We start from the raw sequence: 17657 nt of genomic DNA, 5'->3' as shown, positions 1-17657 counted from the left end.
TAATATGTATGGAAAATTGTGGCTACGGTATATTTTTATGGCTGCTGGGAGGAATGATACAAATATCCTTTACTGGGGAAGGGTTTTTTTCCCTACCTTGTAGACATCATATATTTTAATGATATTATCAAACAGACTATACAAGTCATTGAGGAGAGTGACGACTTGCAGGGGAGAGCTGAAGGAGCATAACTTAGTGAAGCCGACGATATCCGAGAAGAAAATGGAGACTGATTCAAAGCTTACAGGTTCCACTGATTTTCCAGCAACAAGTTGTTCTCCTATAAAACTGGAACATACATGGATGGGGGATGAATTTTGCCTCTAATTCAAGACTCTTAAAAATCATAAAAGCATGGAAGTTATATACAATTTATCATCCCCATAACAAGATAGTTCATGGTTCTTCAAGATTGGAGTTATTTACCACAGACTATAATTGAGACATAGCTTTACAATACAGTAATAATGTTATTTGTTTAGAAAATGTGTGTACTGCAAAAGTCAGGATTTCCACCTGCAAATCTGATAAATTAACCTAAATGAGATTTATTTGAAAGAAAGGATCAAGTTTCAGCATGGGAATGCTACCATAGCTACCAACTGATTTTCAAAGGAAGACTCTTTGTATGCTCCATTGTGGTGGCAATATTTTTTTTTATCATTCTAGTGTTTTTGTAATGCAACCAGATTAAGAGGATGGCATAGGTTGGTACATTACTGTACATTACTGTAGCAGAATCTTCACAGTACATAGTTTGCTTAATTGCCAATGCTGTTCCCAGGCTGGGAAATATTTTTCAGCACTAGGTAAACATTAGACAATCTATTGGGAGTCAGATGCCAAAAGTAGGGGAAAGAGAATTAAAATCACTGTTGGATAAAACCTAGCAAAAAGTTGTATTGAGACAAATTAAAGGTGGGAAGCTCTATCCTCTTGTTCTTCATGCATTTCTTTTTCTCTCTCTCTCTTCTCATTCAATAAATTTTTGAGAGCAGCAAAACAAAATGATTATAGGAGACATTAAAATTAGACCGAGGATTAATGTAGACCATGAAATAGGACAGTAGGACAGGAATGGTAGGCACATTGATGCACTTATGTATGCCCCTTACAGACCTCTTAGAAATGGGGAGAGGTCGACTGTACACAGTCTAAGGTTAAAGTTTTGGAGGTTTGAGGAAGACACCACAGAGTCAGGTAATGCATTCCAGGGATTGATCACTCTATTGCTGAAGTCGTATTTTCTGCAGTTCAGTTTGGAGTGGTTTTCATTTCAATACGAGGGCTGTTAGTTTCCTTCCCCACACCTGGGTGGCCCTGACATGCTTGCCTGCCTTCAATCCTGATGGGAGTTCCAGCAACAGTAATGGCAGGAGGAAAGTTCCAGAGTGGCAGGAGCGGCGCTCCAGGAGGGTGGTCCTCAGGGGCCTGGGAAAGTGCATGGTAAGGCTCTGCTTTGGGTTCTCCCAATCTAAAAAATGCTGTGGGAGAAAGCACCGGCGGGCTTCTTTGTCTACATGAGCCCAGGAGTGGCATCAAGGGAGTGCCAGAAATTTGGCTTCTGCACATGTGCAGAAAACCCGGGGAGAGTGGGGGGAATCACCCTCCCATTTTTTTTAAAAAAAATCAAAACATTGTATGTATGTTGCCTGGATTGCTTGAGTTATGGTTTTTTTAAATTGGGATTTACAGTTTTGATTTCTTTTTTATTGTATTTGTGTTTTTATGTTGTAAGCCACCCTGTGTCCTTTGGGATTGGGTGGCATAGAAGTCAAATGAATGAAGGAATGAAGGAATGAAGGAATGAAGGAATGAAGGAATGAAGGAATGAAGGAATGAAGGAATGAAGGAATGAAGGAATGAAGGAATGAAGGAATGAAGGAATGAAGGAATGAAGGAACAAATAAAAGAGATGGTGGTGCCCATAGACCAGCACTGACAGAACTGGTTACATGATGTCGCTGTAACCTGTTTGGGCAAACCGATCCAAACTGGGAGGAACCCATCTCTAGTAAAGGGTAAAAGTAGTGTCTACCAATCCATTTGTTCTTACATTCATTCTCATGCCCTCAGACCTCTGAGTAAATATTGCTCTGTGATCTATACTTTTTAATTATTAAAGAGAAAAGAACTGGAATTGTAACAAAAACACTCTACAATACCTTGGGGCTTGGGGCTAGACCTATTGTGCAGGATGAAAACAAGTAGACAATCTACTCAGAAATAAAGGAGAAAAAGAGTGAAAGATTTCCCTTACCTAGGTAGCATGGCTGATAAAAGTGTTTCAGTTTTCTTTTTTTCTGCCAATAATAAAGTTGTCCTTGCTTCAACTACTTCTTCCAGATGATTTGCATATTTTTCCAGTTTATTAACCATGTTGTCTAGGATACTAAAATGGCTTTAAGAAGTGTTCAAAAAGCAAATATTGAATGAAAGTTACTTTACCATTCTATAGAAGTATCATGTAGGAGACCGTGCTACGGCTTCTGAACTTTTAAAATCTCTTTATTCTGTATCATTATTAAAGATTGAAAGCAGCCTGACAAACATAACAATAATTAATTAAAACTACTGAAACTCTCCAGTAGTTTTAAATGTATTGGTGATACTTTTATTCCCCAATATATTCCAAACCTAAAAATCAGATAATAGCTAATAAAATTACCCAAATTCATGTTCATTGTGTACCACTTCTGGCCTAAAAGACTCATCTTCCAGCATCATATTGTTTTGCCTTTTGGTACTGTCCATGCAATTTTCTAACCAAGGATATGTCATTATCAAAAGAGTGTGTCCAAAGATGGCTATGTAATCATGATGATGATGATGATGATGATGATGATGATGATGATAATAATGATGATGATGATGATGATGTACTGGTTAATTATTATTAATAAGGGATATTTACATATATAGCCATATTTGGACAGACTCTTTTAATATTATAACACTACTGGTTACAAAATTGCTGAATAATCATTTAAATAAAACAAAAATAATAAACCTTTGAATTCCTCTTTACAAATAACTTCATTTCTTGATTTGGGAGAGGCAATCTTGAAAGAATGCTGAGCTATATATCTTTCTTTCATTATGTATTTGGTATCCTCATTAAGAAACCAACACTTTAAGATTTGAAGTATCTTCATCTTCCATATAAAATAAAGAGTAATAGTGAACAGAAGTACTTTGATTTACCCATCAGGGCAGGCGTCTCTTAGTGCTGTCTTTATCCCAGAGAATGTTGGCCTCTTTTCTGGATTTTCATCCCAACATGCCTTCAACAGTTCAATTATTTTGAGATTACATTTATCTACTGAAAGAGAAGGTCGTAGCGGAAGAGAAGACTTAGGGTCCTTGATTCTTTTTATTATTTCTGGAATTAATGAACACAGCAAGATTTCAAAGTATTATGCATTCTGCTTTTCATCAAATATCAAATCATAAATCATGACTCAAACTGTAATAATGTGTTGTATGTGGCACTTGTTTGCGTGATGGGTTGCCATATTAATGTGACAAATAAATGAATAACAGATTGCATTAAGTCAAAATCAACCAAATTGCATTTATAACTTAGCACAGATTAAAGAAGTAACAAATTAGAAGACTGACATCTAAAATCTCAGATCTGATAGTTTCTAAATCCATGCTAAACCATAATGCTATTTGGTTGGCTTACTATAATTTGTGGATCAAATTTTGTAAACTAGATGAAGCCATAGATATGCATCTATTTTCTTGAAGGATGCAGATTCAATGACAAAGCAACTAATTTTCATTAATGTAACTTGAGTTTTTCTCTTTCAAAAAATAACCAGGAAACGGGAGTGGAATGCTTAGATAGGGTTTGTAAAGAAAAAAAAGAAAAGAACAGGCCTGAATGTCCTATAATTTTAAATAATAATATGTATATCTTATTTCAAATGGTTTCTATTATTTTTTTTAAAAAATCAAGCTTCCTTTAACATAGCTCCCAAATTTGTTGCTGAAATTCAATATCACAATGGCCAGATTTCAGCAAGCACTTTTACAGATGGTTTATAAAGGGGTTTGTATACCAGCATTTAACTGGATGATTTCATAGCATTCCTGGCAAAAAAATAAATAAATATTGTATATGTTGTACTATTTGTGATCAACACCTTCTACAGCTTAGAAAAGAAACATATCAACAGGCAAAGATATATTAAAGAGAATCATATTATTCTAAATAAATATGCAAAAGGAATGGTGCAGGGCAGCAATTTATCAGAATAAAAATATGTAGGAAAAGAGATAAAAGGCAGAAACAAACTCATTTGGAATACAGTGTATGGTTTGGCTTGGCTTTAACATATGATTGTCCTTATGGAAAAATTGAATTATGTCATCTGAATTGACAGGTTCAGGTAGAATTATCTAAAAACCTGAAACAAGCTTTAGTATAGGGATGCGTACTATTCTTTAAAAAAAATAAAATCTATTGTGTAGATTAGCTAGCAGACAAATATGAGTACATTATATACTCAAGGACTTTTGGATTACATATGCTGCAAATTGTCCTCCTCCTATGCATACATATATATAAACCGATTATAAATGTTTATGTGTGTATGTGTCTAAACATTTTTTTTCTATCAATGTTGCAGAATTGTACAGTTTCTCATGATAAGAAGAAAAAAAGAGAACCTTCTGCACTCCTATTTTGATCTTGAAAGGGACCATCCTCATGATTGTTTATCAATTCTCTCATAATAATAGCAAAACTATAAACATCACCCTTCTGGGTGCCATGAAATGGATACTCTTCCATTCTAAGCAATTCAGGAGCTGTCCAGTATAAATCTGCAAACAAACAAACGAAACGTGAACAGATTAATAGGATATGGACATTTAGAGTTCTTGTTTCAAATACTAATTATATTAATGCAATATTTTAATGTTTCATGTTTTATCCTAAGTGTGAAAAATTATGAGATAGTTTTGGTGATCTTGAAGAATAACTCTTTGTATCTGATTATTGCTTATTTCTGAAATAATTTAATTATACAGCTATTGTAAGATTATTGAATATTGTTTTGCAATGTTTCCTAAAGTAAAAATCTATGGATATGCAAGCTGCACTTTAGTCCAAACAACGAATTTGGGAAGTTCACATTGAAAATTATCAGGCATTCAGCTTATCTTTTGCCATTTTCTTCGTGCCTATATAAAAGAGCATTGGATTGGGTCATTCAGAGCAAGCAGGCTCTGATTTCATTAGATTTTATGGTCCTAATGATAATGGTAAAGTTTAATATTTTATCCCAATGGATCACTGGGAGAGTAGAAGTAATGCATAATAGCAGCAGTGCCTCAGATAGAAAGTCCATATAGAGTGGTAAGGACAGCTGAAAAGATTATAGGAAGCTTGCTTCCCGTTATTCAGGATAGTCCTTATAAGCGCTATGTACTTGGAGCTTAAAACATTGTTGAGACCCCACATATTTCTAGCAGAACTACCAAATTCTGTAACAGCTTTGTTTCCTATGCCATCTGTATGGTAAACTGGCTAGATTCATTTTCTCACCATGTATATATTTACATCTGAACTAGACTGTGTTGTTTCTCTATGCCATATAAAATATGTGGGAATGTGCATAATTTTGTATTTATTTATGCATTTGTTTTGTCATGTTTACATAGTGTATATTGGATGTGATGACTCTTGGAGAGCTGCATGCAATGAAATTTCATTTTAATGTATGGCAGTTAGTGTACATTCAAAGTGACAATAAAATTATCCTGTCTGTCTGTCTGTCTGTCTGTCTGTCTCTGTTTCTCTATCTATCTATCTGTCTGTCTGTCTGTCTGTCTATCATCTATCTATCTATCTACCTATCTACCTACCTACCCACCCACCCACCCACCCACCTACCTACCTACCTACCTACCTACCTATCTCATAGAGAACAGGATGGTAGTTGATGCAACAAACTGATCTGACAAGGCAAGTATCTGCTTACTTGCACATCATAATCTCAATATATTCCCCCCCCCCAAAAAAAATTAAATATTGAGATGTTACAAACAAAATGAGTAGATGGTTAATGCTCTTTGGACTCCTAATTAGATAGGGCACTTACCAGCATAGTTTACATCTTCCTCTGTTATTATTCTAGATTTTCTTCCATATTTTAATTCCCATAAGCCAAAACCACATAACTTGATTTGCATGCGACTGTCTACCAGGCACTTTGTAGGCTTTAAGTTTCCATGAGATTTCAAAGGACTGTTGTGGATGAAGAACATACCCTGAAAATAAACATACAGAGTGTATGATGTGCATGAGAGAGAAGGAATACAGAAATACAAAGATATAAATGTGATAGGGAGAATAATCTACTGATAGCTGCATGACTCTTACAGCAATCAGTAGATCACACTAAACAAAGGATGTTAGCAATATACCAATAATATTTACCATGAACAACTACAGCAAGATTTCAATTTCTGATTCACTTTAATCATACCCTGTTTCCCCGAAAATAAAACAGCGTCTTATATTAATTTTTGCTCCCAAAGATGTGCTGCATCTTATTTTCAGGGGGTGTCTTATTTTTTTTCAGTGAAGTAGAATTCACATTTATTGCTGAACAAAAAAAAAAGAACATTTATTATATACTGTACAGTAGTTGTCATCACAAACCAGCACAATCAGACAAACTGTTGCACCAGTTGTGGCCCTACTTGGACAGGGAGTCTTTGCTCATGGTCACTCATGCCCTTATCACCTCGAGGTTTGACTACTGCAATGCTCTCTACACGGGGTACCTTTGAAGAGTGTTCGGAAACTTCAAGTCGCCCAAAATACAGCCGTGCAAAGCAGTCTTGGGCCTTCCAAGAAATGCCCACATCTCACTATCACTCCGCGGACTACATTGGCTACCAATCTGTTTCTGGACACAATTCAAAGTGTTGGTTATGACCTATAAAGCCCTACATGGCATAGAACCAGACTATCTCTGAGACCGCCTTCTGCCGCACAAATCCCAGCAACCGGTAAAGTCCCACAGAATTGGTTTCCTTAGGGTCCCGTGGACCAAACAATGTCGGCTGGTAGGACCTAGGGGAAGAGCCTTCTCTGTGGGGGCCTCGGCCCTCTGGAATCAGCTCCCTCCGGAGATTCACACTGTCCCACCATCCTCACCTTCCGGAAGAGTTTAAAAACTCATCTTTGCCACAAGGCCTGGGGTTCCTTAGATCTTCCTCCCTGACCAATGAATGCTTTAGTTTGATTGTTGAATGAATGGTATTGATGGGTTTTTTAAATTAGAATTTTAAAGAATTTTTTTAAATATATTAATTGGATTGCTATTATTGTTTCTTGTTCTTCTGTACATGCTATGAGCCGCCCCGAGCCCTCAGAGAGGGGCGGCATACAAATCCAATTAAATAAAAATAAATAAATAAATAAACTGTGAATCCTATCAAGAATTTCTTACTACTACCGTACCATTATTTTCATGTACAACAATTATACTTTCTTCAAATATATGTTATATATGTTCTGTTCGGGATGCTACAAAATGAAACATCTCCTACTTCTTACTTTCTGGGAATGCTTTATATTAGGCAATTCTACAAAACCTCTCCTATGTCTTACTTTCGGGGATGACTTATTTTCGGGGAAACAGGGTAATATAATCTATTATAGCATTTGTTGTAGAGCATTGTTTTTTCAATACTGCCTAATCTTTCTCTAAGATAAAAATTAGAAGTCTAGAGATATGGTCTCTAGCAGATCCCAGGTTTATATATTAAATATCAAAATTCAGACCAAGAATTACAATCTCATTTATTAAAAATATAACTCAACCCAGTAATAATTAGCTCAAGGAAATAACTTTTTTTACTTTGTTTTCTTTGTTCTTGGAATTAGGACCCAAAGTAAGTATGCAATTAAGACCCACAGACATTTTTACATTTACACATGTGTAGTGAAGGGCTACCAAAATATTTACTACCACAGTGTGGGCCTGGCTTATGCAGTATGCCCTGCATTTTCTTTCAAATTTCAGTGCAAATTGGGTGCTCTGGGGTGGAGCTCCATTTTTGCTACCCCACTGCATCCCCCCCCCCCGGTCCGGACAGCAGCCCACCCCTGCACACATACATACATACATCCTCACAAAGAGAGAAAGTAATACTACTTAAAGAGCTGCCACACAACCATGACAAGAACAGAGATAATGTGTCCTCTGCTTTTATTCAGTTGATATACTAATCAGCAGTTTTCAAATTGTCCTTCTAGTACAAAACAATTCTTCTAAGCCATACTTACATTGACTATGTCACAGGCAAAAGAAATTTTGAAAATCCAATCCAGTTCAATAGCAGAATGTAACAAAACATCCTAGAAAAAGAATCAGCACAGGAATCTTATGGGTTGGATTTGGGGGTGGTGGTTGATTTCTGTCTTAAAACATGGTCTAGATGATTTATTTATACCCAGTTCATTATAATGCAGTTTACTTATAAGAATTTCAAAATGTTTACATACATCAGAAAAATATGAGCACAGTCTAATTTCTAACATTATGCTTGCACTTTGCTGTTGCTCAGCTTAGGGCATTTCATGATGTATAATGATGGCAACAGAAAATAATCTTATAATCTTCTTTAAGGACTAGACTGAGAACCAGAGAAGAATATCAGCCTACTCCTAGTTATCTATACAGGAAATGAATTAAAATATTGGAATATATAAAGTTTAGCCATACAGTATATATGTTAATGCCTCAATTTGTTCTACTCAACAATGGCAGTTCTATTCTGGTTGAATTTATTATCATATTTTCCTTGCAGAAATTCCAAGGATAAGACACTCTAGGACAGGTGGTGGTGAACCTATGGCACGGGTACCATATGTGCACGCAGAGCCATATCTGCTGGCATGCAAGCTGTTGCCCTAGCTCAGCTCCAGCATGCATGTGCACATTGGCCATCTGATTTCCGGCTCACACAGAGGCTATGGGAGAGTATTTTCAGCTTCTGGAGGGCCTCGAGAGGGATGGGGAAGGGCATTTTTGCCTTCCCCAGGCTCCAGGGAAACCTCTGGAGCCTGGGGAGGATGAAAAATGGGTCCACCAGAAGTTGGGAAATGGGCTGTTTCTGGCCTCCAGAAGGCCTCTGGGGGCCCAGGGGAGACAATTTTCGTCCTCCCCAGGCATTGAATTATGGGTGTGGGCATTTGCACAGGCGCAATAGTATGTGCACACGTGCTTTTGGCACCCGAGGGGAAAAAGGTTCGCCATCACTGTTCTAAGAGGTCACAGAGGTGTGATACCCTCATGTGATACATAACAAAAGTCTTGCAAACACCTTGCAGGAATCAAGAATTTTTTTTATTCATAATATATAGAGTCTAGGGCAGCAGTCTTCAAATTTGGCAACTTTAAGACTTGTGGACATCAACTTCCAGAATTCCCCAGCCAGCTATGTTGCCAAGTTTAGAGACCCCTGGTCTAAGGTTTTACTTTTGTATTTCTATTCTAGTCCATCAAATGCCAGTATTGTAAAATGTGGCTTGAAAAACTGTATTGTTGAAGATCCTGGCTGAGATGCAATTATTGTAGCATGAAAAATCAATGTTGGTAAAAAGTCACAAGTGGGACAGCTTAAATCAGAAGTTGAATTTGTGCCTCCACTGCATCCCTATTTCCAAAGATAAGAACCCATGTGACTTACATGCAAGAATCTAGATATTTTATTTATTATATAAACCTATATATGTATCATTTTATGCTCTGTATTTTCATCATTACAAATGCCAGTGATTGATTTGTTTCATTTCTGATTACATTTGATTGCATTTCATTTCTTTATTTCAGTTGATTAAATTACATCACACTTCTTTGCTTCAATTTCATTTTTGATTTATTATTTCATTTCTTGCTGTTCTAAACCAGATCCAAGTGGGAAGACCAATGGTAATACTTTTTTGAACTGTTTTTTGAAAGAATTATAAGTGATACTTTCCTAGTAACAGAACACAAGTACGTTAGTGTTTCCAATCCTTGGTACTTTCCAGATCTATCATTAAAATAAAGAATTAGTCCAATAGATTTGGACCTGTTCTAGTATTATAAGTCTGCCAATTACCCTGAGACTTAATTCCTTCCAAACAGGAGTTCATGCTTGAGCAGAATTTATGTGTCTACATATTCAGCTTTATTGCACAAACTTGGTTAGTGTGCAACCATATCATTTCTGGATAAACTATTAAGACTCTATGCTTTATCTTATTTTATTATTATCTAAGTATTAGATTAAAATTCTTATTCTATAATACTGTATAGAATAAGATTTTAAATCTTGCTTAATCTTCTGTCCCAATCATAATCATAATCATAATCATAATCATAATCATAATCATAATCATAATCATAATCATAATCATAATCATAATCATAATCATAATCATAATCATAATCATAATCATAATCATAATCATAATCATAATCATAATCATAATCATAATCATAATCATTTATTAGATTTGTATGCCACCCCTATCCGAAGACTCATACTTAGATGATAACAATAACAGGTAGGAGAAGGACCACCATAAAATGGTGCCTTCCACTCCCAACCCCTCCAGTCGTCGCAGAAGGACACCATGGTCAATGGTATCAAATGTCACTGAGAGGTCAAAAAGCACCAATATAGAGGAGTGACCTATATCCCAGGCCTGCCAGAGATTATCCATCAGTGTGACCAAAGCAGTTTCCATGTAACCGGATCGGAAGCCAGATTGAAATGAGTCAAGATAATCTGTTTCCTCCAAGGACCGCAGGAATTGCAGTGCCACCACTTTGTCTACAATCTTATCCACAAAGGGCAGGTTGAAGACTGGATGATAGTTGTTTAATAAGACTGGATCCAGGGAAGGCTTCTTGAGGAGGGAACTCACAACCGCTTCCTTTAGCAATTGCAGAAAGGACCCCTCACTCAAGGAGTCTACGGAAAGGGGTGGCATGCAAATCTAATAAATAAATAAATAAATAAATAAGTTGTTGACTAATACCTGGAGCCAGCCTCATCTCACCTCCTTGCTGGCCGAAACCAGCCAGCAGGGGCACAAGTCCAAATTTCTAGGTTCTATTATATCTCAAGACCTAAAATGGACACCTAACATCAAAAACTCATCCAAAAAGCACAACAAAGAATGTTCTTTCTGAGCCAACTCAGGAAACTCAAAATGCCTAAGGAGCTGCTGATACAGTTCTACCTCTATAACTGTCTCAATTGATTCTGCAACCCAACAAGACAGACAAAGACTTCAGAGGATAATTATAACCGCAGAAAAAACAATTGCTACCAACCTGCCTTTCATTGAGGATTATCTGCAATAGACTTCTCCCCTTTTCTAAGAGGTCTGTAAGGGGCGTGTATAAGTGCACCTTTGTGCCTACCGTTCCTGTCTTAATGTCTTTTTATCTTTTCTATCTCTACTTTATACTTATATTATGTTAAACATACTACAATACAATACTATATTTGTATGTTAAATAAATAAATAAATAAATAAATAAATAAATAAATAAATAAACTATCATTAAGTATTGTACCTTATGATTCTTGTATATTGTATTTTTATGTACACTGATAGCATATGCACCAAAGACAATTTCCTTATGTGTCTAATCACACTCAGGCAATAAAGAACTTTCTGTTCTGTTCTGTTCTATTCTATTCTGGAATATATAAAATGGAACTATTTCTAACAGTACTGTATAATTAATCGTTAGCCATTCTTTTGCATAATGCTTACTTTTAGGCTTCCTTTCTTACAATAATGCATTACAATGCAGGTATTTGGAACTTCTGGACATATCCCATAGAAAACCACCAGATTTTCTTGTCTCAGTTCTCTCATCTGAAATAAATTAAGTTAATTAATGTTTATCAATTCTTAATTACTTCTGCACACACCCCAGCCTATACCAATATCAAACTCTACAGAAAGTCAATCAATCTTGATAAGACATATGGCTCTGGTTCTGAATGGGATTGTGTTTCTTGAAGGACCAGATTCATACCATTGCTTACCAAGAACACTTTCCAAGTAAGACACCTTTCAATATAGCAGTTTATCAATGTTCTTATCAATATTTTACCAAAACTGTCACTGACATGGTAAAATAATTTTTATCCATTGTAATGAAGAAAATGTGTATTTTAATCAGTTTTTCCACCAGAAAAGAAAATAATTTGAATATGAAGATTTTAAAATTAAATAAATTATTGTAACTGTGTATAACTAGGCTCAGCAATAGAAAAAGTTACTAGAGGAAATCTTGCTAGAATGCTTCCTTCCCAAGAGGTTGCTGAGCTGAAGGAGACCAGAACAGAATTTGAGTAAGAGGGAAAGGCAGTAATGTAGTCAAGCTACTAATGAAGTCATGTATTGTTTTCATTCTTTCTTTCAAATAGTTTTCTATCACAAAAGTGCCTAGCACCTGTAATAAATCAAGGTGAATTATCTGATTTTGTGTGACTTCATTAAAACCATTCAAGTTTTAGGAATAAATTTCAAAAATAAATCATACTGCAGTGACCTAGGCACTAATACTTAATTGTAATAGCAAGTCAGGTATTATTAATCTAGGTTATTAACCTGGGTTCAAGTTTGAAATTCAGTTGTAGAAACTGAAGATTTAAAGAAGACAGATTTTTAACAGAAGATTTTAAAAAGCTGATCAACTAGACATACCATTTGAATTTCTTTAAGAACTGATGGTTTCCAAACTAAGTCATCTGTTTGATTATCAATAAACTTGACAGCAACAATAATACCCTGAAATAAAACCAAAAAGGTTTAAAAGAAGAAAAGCTTTAATTTTGTTCGCTTTAACATAGAAACCATCTTGGAATAGTGGTCTACTGTTACAAGAATAGTCACTTTCAGAAGGCTGATGGGCAAGAAGTCCCTATTTAGTGGTGAATAATGGATATCTTCTCTATCAATTTCTTTTCAACATCGATATGAAGCTAGTAGGGGATTTCCAATTTGCTGATGATGCTCTGCTAGACATCTCCCTGGCTGAACAGATGATGTTATGGAAGTGCTCACCCAATGTCTGGTGGCCTTCATGATCTGGGTGGGGAAGAAAGCTTGACTTAATGATTTGGGATTTGAGGGTCCAAGAATTTTAGGGGCATTATATATTTAAGTATGAAAGGGGTTTTATGTGGCAGCTTTTGAACACTTACATCTAGATTTCTAGATATATCAAGCTTTCCTGCTCAATCTCATGCCTTGGTCATTTCTTGGTTAGATTTACTGCCATTCACTCTATGAAAGTACAGATGGTGTTGAGAGCAGAATTGGTTATCTTGATATGCTTAGGCTACCCTTGCTACTTCAGGAGCTGCAACTGTTGTCAATTGCCTTCTGTATGTGATTTAAAGTATTAGTGGTTACACTGAAGGTCCTACATAATTCCAGAATTGCTGAGGGGGGCACCTATTCCTGTATTCTGCTGTCCATCCAGCTAGATAAAATAGAGCCAATTCCTGTAGAGACAACCTTGATAAAGTTATGAGTGATTTAAGAGAAAATAAGAAAAAACTCTGTCATGGAAAAGGAGAATACATGCTTTGATTCTTTTTGGTTACTATAAGAGATAGCAGAGGGAAACTGTGGCACGCTGCTATGATTCCATTATTTTATATTATAACTATAAATCAGCACAAATCAGCTGTCATGTAATCATGACCTGGTCTATTTCAAAAGTCTGACAATTTTCTCTAGGTCCTATCTCTCCAAGATCTCACATAATGGATCCTTAGAGGTAGGCGATTACCACCCAATAAAAATTTAATTCATTTCATCCCTCCTTGTCATTTGAATAATCCTGAATAGCTTTCTGTTTCATCTTACACTGGAGAAATGTCTTCTCCGCTTAAAAAGTCAGAGCCATGAATTGTATTCATTGGTGGGTTTTAATTTTATTTTTATGTTTATATGTGTATGGGGTTTGGTGAAGTATTTTATCTGTTTATATTGTTAGCTGCCTAGAGTCTATAGGAATGGGAACATAAACAAACAAATAGTTCTAGCTTGGATAAAATGGCAGGGTCAAGAACTGAGGCATAGACGGTGATTAGAATGTAACCCTTTTATTAGAACAGCTGTCAATAGGACAAAGCAGTAACTGGTACAGGAAAACCTCTGTCCGGCTGATATTTATATGATGGCTGTCAAAACTGGTAGCCCGTAGCAGGGCTGTAATTTTCCTGCCAGCTGAGATGTCAATGGACAGCCAATAAGGAAAATAGTTCTTAGCTATTAGGTACCAGTAATCTAAGGATTTAATTTAATTCCAATTTCTACAAAGCTAATCAAATAAAGATATCACCTTTCCATCCCTATCTAGTATCTCCTATTCTTCATATTCTGGGCAGCTCGTGCTCTGTAAATAATGGAAATGCTATTAAATACAACAGAAATTAAACAGATGCATTCTTACGTCCTAATGCATCTATTGTAGTTGGGATATCTATATATTCCATACCTGATATCAATCTACACACACACACACACACATATATATATATACAGTACATACCTGATACAATCCTACTGTGGTGAAAAAATCTTCTTTTCCTTGCTTATCTTTCAGTGAGGAATAATTATTGCTGGAGATGAACAAATGGGCCCCAACATTTTCAGTTTCTTCAGGTTCTGATTTTCTTGCTTGAGTCTGATCACATTTTTCCTTTCAAAGTGAATGTAAAATGTTATATTAGGGATTTTAATGTCAAAGAAAATCTTCCATTAGCATTAAAAAGTTACTCTTCTAGACAATATCAAGGGCTTATGATCACAGAAAAAAAATCTAACACATCCTATCAAGATTAAAAGTCTTGATTTGGGGTTATGAGTTGGAAAACCCATAACAACATTATTGAGTCTTCCATCCAATGATACCAGAAACCTTTTTGCCATATCTTTGAAGAAGAAGAAAGTAATAAGACTACCACAGCTTTCTTTAAATATGTTCCTTTTAAAATATGTGCATTTAATGGAATGGATGGCATCAATTGAATGGACCTCATATCTCTGTTTCAATTTTAGTTTAATGTGTGCTAATTTTTGCTGTGTCCAATAGTTGTGTTAGATAAGTATGACTTCCCCCAGCATTCATTACCTTATTATTATTAAGAAAAATAATATCCTCATAGTTAATTCTCCATCCAGTATCATTGATTTGCTTTTGAAAGTTGCCTTTATAGATCTTCATAAATATTGTCACGCCTATGGTCCCCAATATTGTTATTATCAGGAGGATGATCATGACAATCAGAGCTATACCTTCTAAGGATAAAAAAATACTACAGGTCATTATGTAATAGGCAGAATAAGCTCAGTCTTAGTGAAGCATGCCATTTGATACAAAGAAATGTGAATTATGTTTTAGAAATCTCAGGACAACAAATCTATCAAACAATTCTTCCTTGTTATAAATATAGATTTTAGAATTTAGAATTTATCAAGGTAGTGATGATTATGAATGAAACCCTTCTCTATTGGTTGGGAATAGCTTAACTAATTATTACAGAACTTTGGTAGAATGAAACTAATTTGCAGAATAAGATGTCCAGTTAGTCAACATTTTCCAGTTGTTACTGGATTCCGGTTCCTACCAAATTCAATTGTGTTACTACTCTATACAAAACAGTTGGGTTTGCAATATGTAAACAAACTAACAATGAATGCTTGTATATGTTGAAGTACTATAGCTTGAAGAGGTAGTGTTGCAAATTGCCATAAGAGGAAGACAGAAGCATGATTCTTTCTTTCTGTTCTCTCTCTGTTCATTCTGCTGATTCACTGATGTAGTAAACTCTGTGTGTTTGATGATAGTTTGATTGATAAACTGTAATGTATGTCTGATATGTAAGACAAAGACAGATTTGTAATAGTATTATTGTATTGAGAGATATTGGCTGATTTGAATGTGAATTTCTGGACTGTTTAACTTGATTGTACTATTTCTAAAGTAAACACTATTTTATACACTTTAATGTATCTCTCTTGTATAACTGAATAATTACTCATATCTCCTAAAGATCTTTAGAGGTAGTATTTGCTGATATAATTGGTGCTAAGAAACCTAGTTTAGGTGGAGCCTTAGCATAGTTGATCATTATTCCAGATTTGTTTTCTGTTATTTCATGAAATATAATGCAGAAATGTACCAATATTTTTCCAATTTTATTAAGATTTGTGGAAAGGAAAATGAATAAGAAAGTTATAAGTGTTGTTACTGATAATGGTTCAGAGTTTAGTAATAATAGGTTTGTAACCAGGTTGTAAATTGAGCCGGGGTGGCGCAGCAGGTAGAGTGCTGTACTGCAGGCCACTGAAGCTGACTGTAGATCTGAAGGTCAGTGGTTCTAACCTCATCACCGGCTCAAGGTTGACTCAGCCTTCCATCCTTCCGAGGTGGGTAAAATGAGGACCCGGATTGTGGGGGCAATAGCCTAGCTCTGTTAAAAAGTGCTATTGCTAACATGTTGTAAGGCGCCCTGAGTCTAAGGAGAAGGGCGGCAAAAAATCAAATCAATAGATAGATAGATAGATAGATAGATAGATAGATAGATAGATAGATAGATAGATAGATAGATAGATAGATAGATAGATAGATAGATAGCTGGAACAGGACATAGACGTTCTGTTCCTTATAGACCTCAACATAATTGACATAATCACAAACATAATCACAAACAGAGGAGAGGTCAGACATTGCAAGCTATGATTAGAACCATGATTTCTGATTCTGGTTTGCCAGACCAGCTTTGGGGTGAAATGCTTATGTGTGCAAAGCATGTTCTTAATAATGTAGTTAATGCAGCAACTGTGGATATACCATACACTCAGTGGTATGGAAGGAAGCCTGATTTAAGTTATTTGCATACGTTTAGTGCACCAACTTGGGTGCTTATTCCTACTCAAGTAAGAAAAAAGGACAACATAGAGCTAGGCTATTCCATTTTGTTGGCTATGGAAAAAATCATAGTACAAATGCAAAGTTTATGGAACATGTTGGCTGGAATAGGCTAGAACAGGAATATAACAGAATGAAGGATAGTGTTGTTGTTGAGACTCCAATGTTTAAAGATAGTAATATTCAAAACTCTACCCTGACAAGACAGAGTGGGTGTGGGTTCTGCCTCACATTACCCTGGGGTGGGAATTGCTGACCCCCTCGGAGTGGGTTCACAACTTGGGGGTCCTCCTCGATCCACAGCTAACATTGGAGCAACATCTTTCGGCTGTGGTGAGGGGGGCATTTGAACAGGTTCACCTTATGCACCAGTTGCGATCTTATTTGGACAGGGAGTCATTGCTCACAGTCGCTCATGCCCTCATCACCTCAAGGTTCCACTACTGCAACACTCTCTACATGGGGCTACCTTTGAAGAGTGTTCGGAAACTTTAGATCGTGCAGAATGCGGCCGCAAGAGCTATAGTGGGGCTCCCTAGATTTTCCCATATCTCATGAACACTCCCGGCTTGCATTCGCTACCAATCAGTTTCTGGTCACAATTCAAAGTGTTGGTAATGACCTATAAAGCCCTACATGGCATTGGACCAGAATACCTTCAGTACTGTCTT

The 17657-nt window shown here is 36.0% G+C and overlaps 1 protein-coding gene across 1 annotated transcript in view; it reads right to left on the bottom strand.

The window, feature by feature from the left end:
* Nucleotides 1–17657, bottom strand: part of LOC139168595 (guanylate cyclase 2G-like) — a 59288-nt gene that overhangs the window by 5611 nt on the left and 36020 nt on the right. The window contains exons 8-17 of the mRNA XM_070754219.1: nucleotides 15187–15353; nucleotides 14605–14754; nucleotides 12747–12830; nucleotides 11805–11909; nucleotides 8313–8384; nucleotides 6115–6283; nucleotides 4679–4834; nucleotides 3206–3383; nucleotides 2262–2402; nucleotides 97–289 (exon numbers count right to left, since the gene is read on the bottom strand). Coding sequence (XP_070610320.1) covers nucleotides 97–289; nucleotides 2262–2402; nucleotides 3206–3383; nucleotides 4679–4834; nucleotides 6115–6283; nucleotides 8313–8384; nucleotides 11805–11909; nucleotides 12747–12830; nucleotides 14605–14754; nucleotides 15187–15353 — 1415 coding nt within the window. The remainder of the gene's footprint in view (nucleotides 1–96; nucleotides 290–2261; nucleotides 2403–3205; nucleotides 3384–4678; nucleotides 4835–6114; nucleotides 6284–8312; nucleotides 8385–11804; nucleotides 11910–12746; nucleotides 12831–14604; nucleotides 14755–15186; nucleotides 15354–17657) is intronic.

The sequence above is a fragment of the Erythrolamprus reginae genome, chromosome 5 (genome assembly GCF_031021105.1).
Source record: "Erythrolamprus reginae isolate rEryReg1 chromosome 5, rEryReg1.hap1, whole genome shotgun sequence".
Taxonomy (NCBI): domain Eukaryota; kingdom Metazoa; phylum Chordata; class Lepidosauria; order Squamata; family Dipsadidae; genus Erythrolamprus; species Erythrolamprus reginae.
Note: the sequence above shows the minus strand (reverse complement) of the source record. Positions and strands in the feature narration are given on the sequence as shown.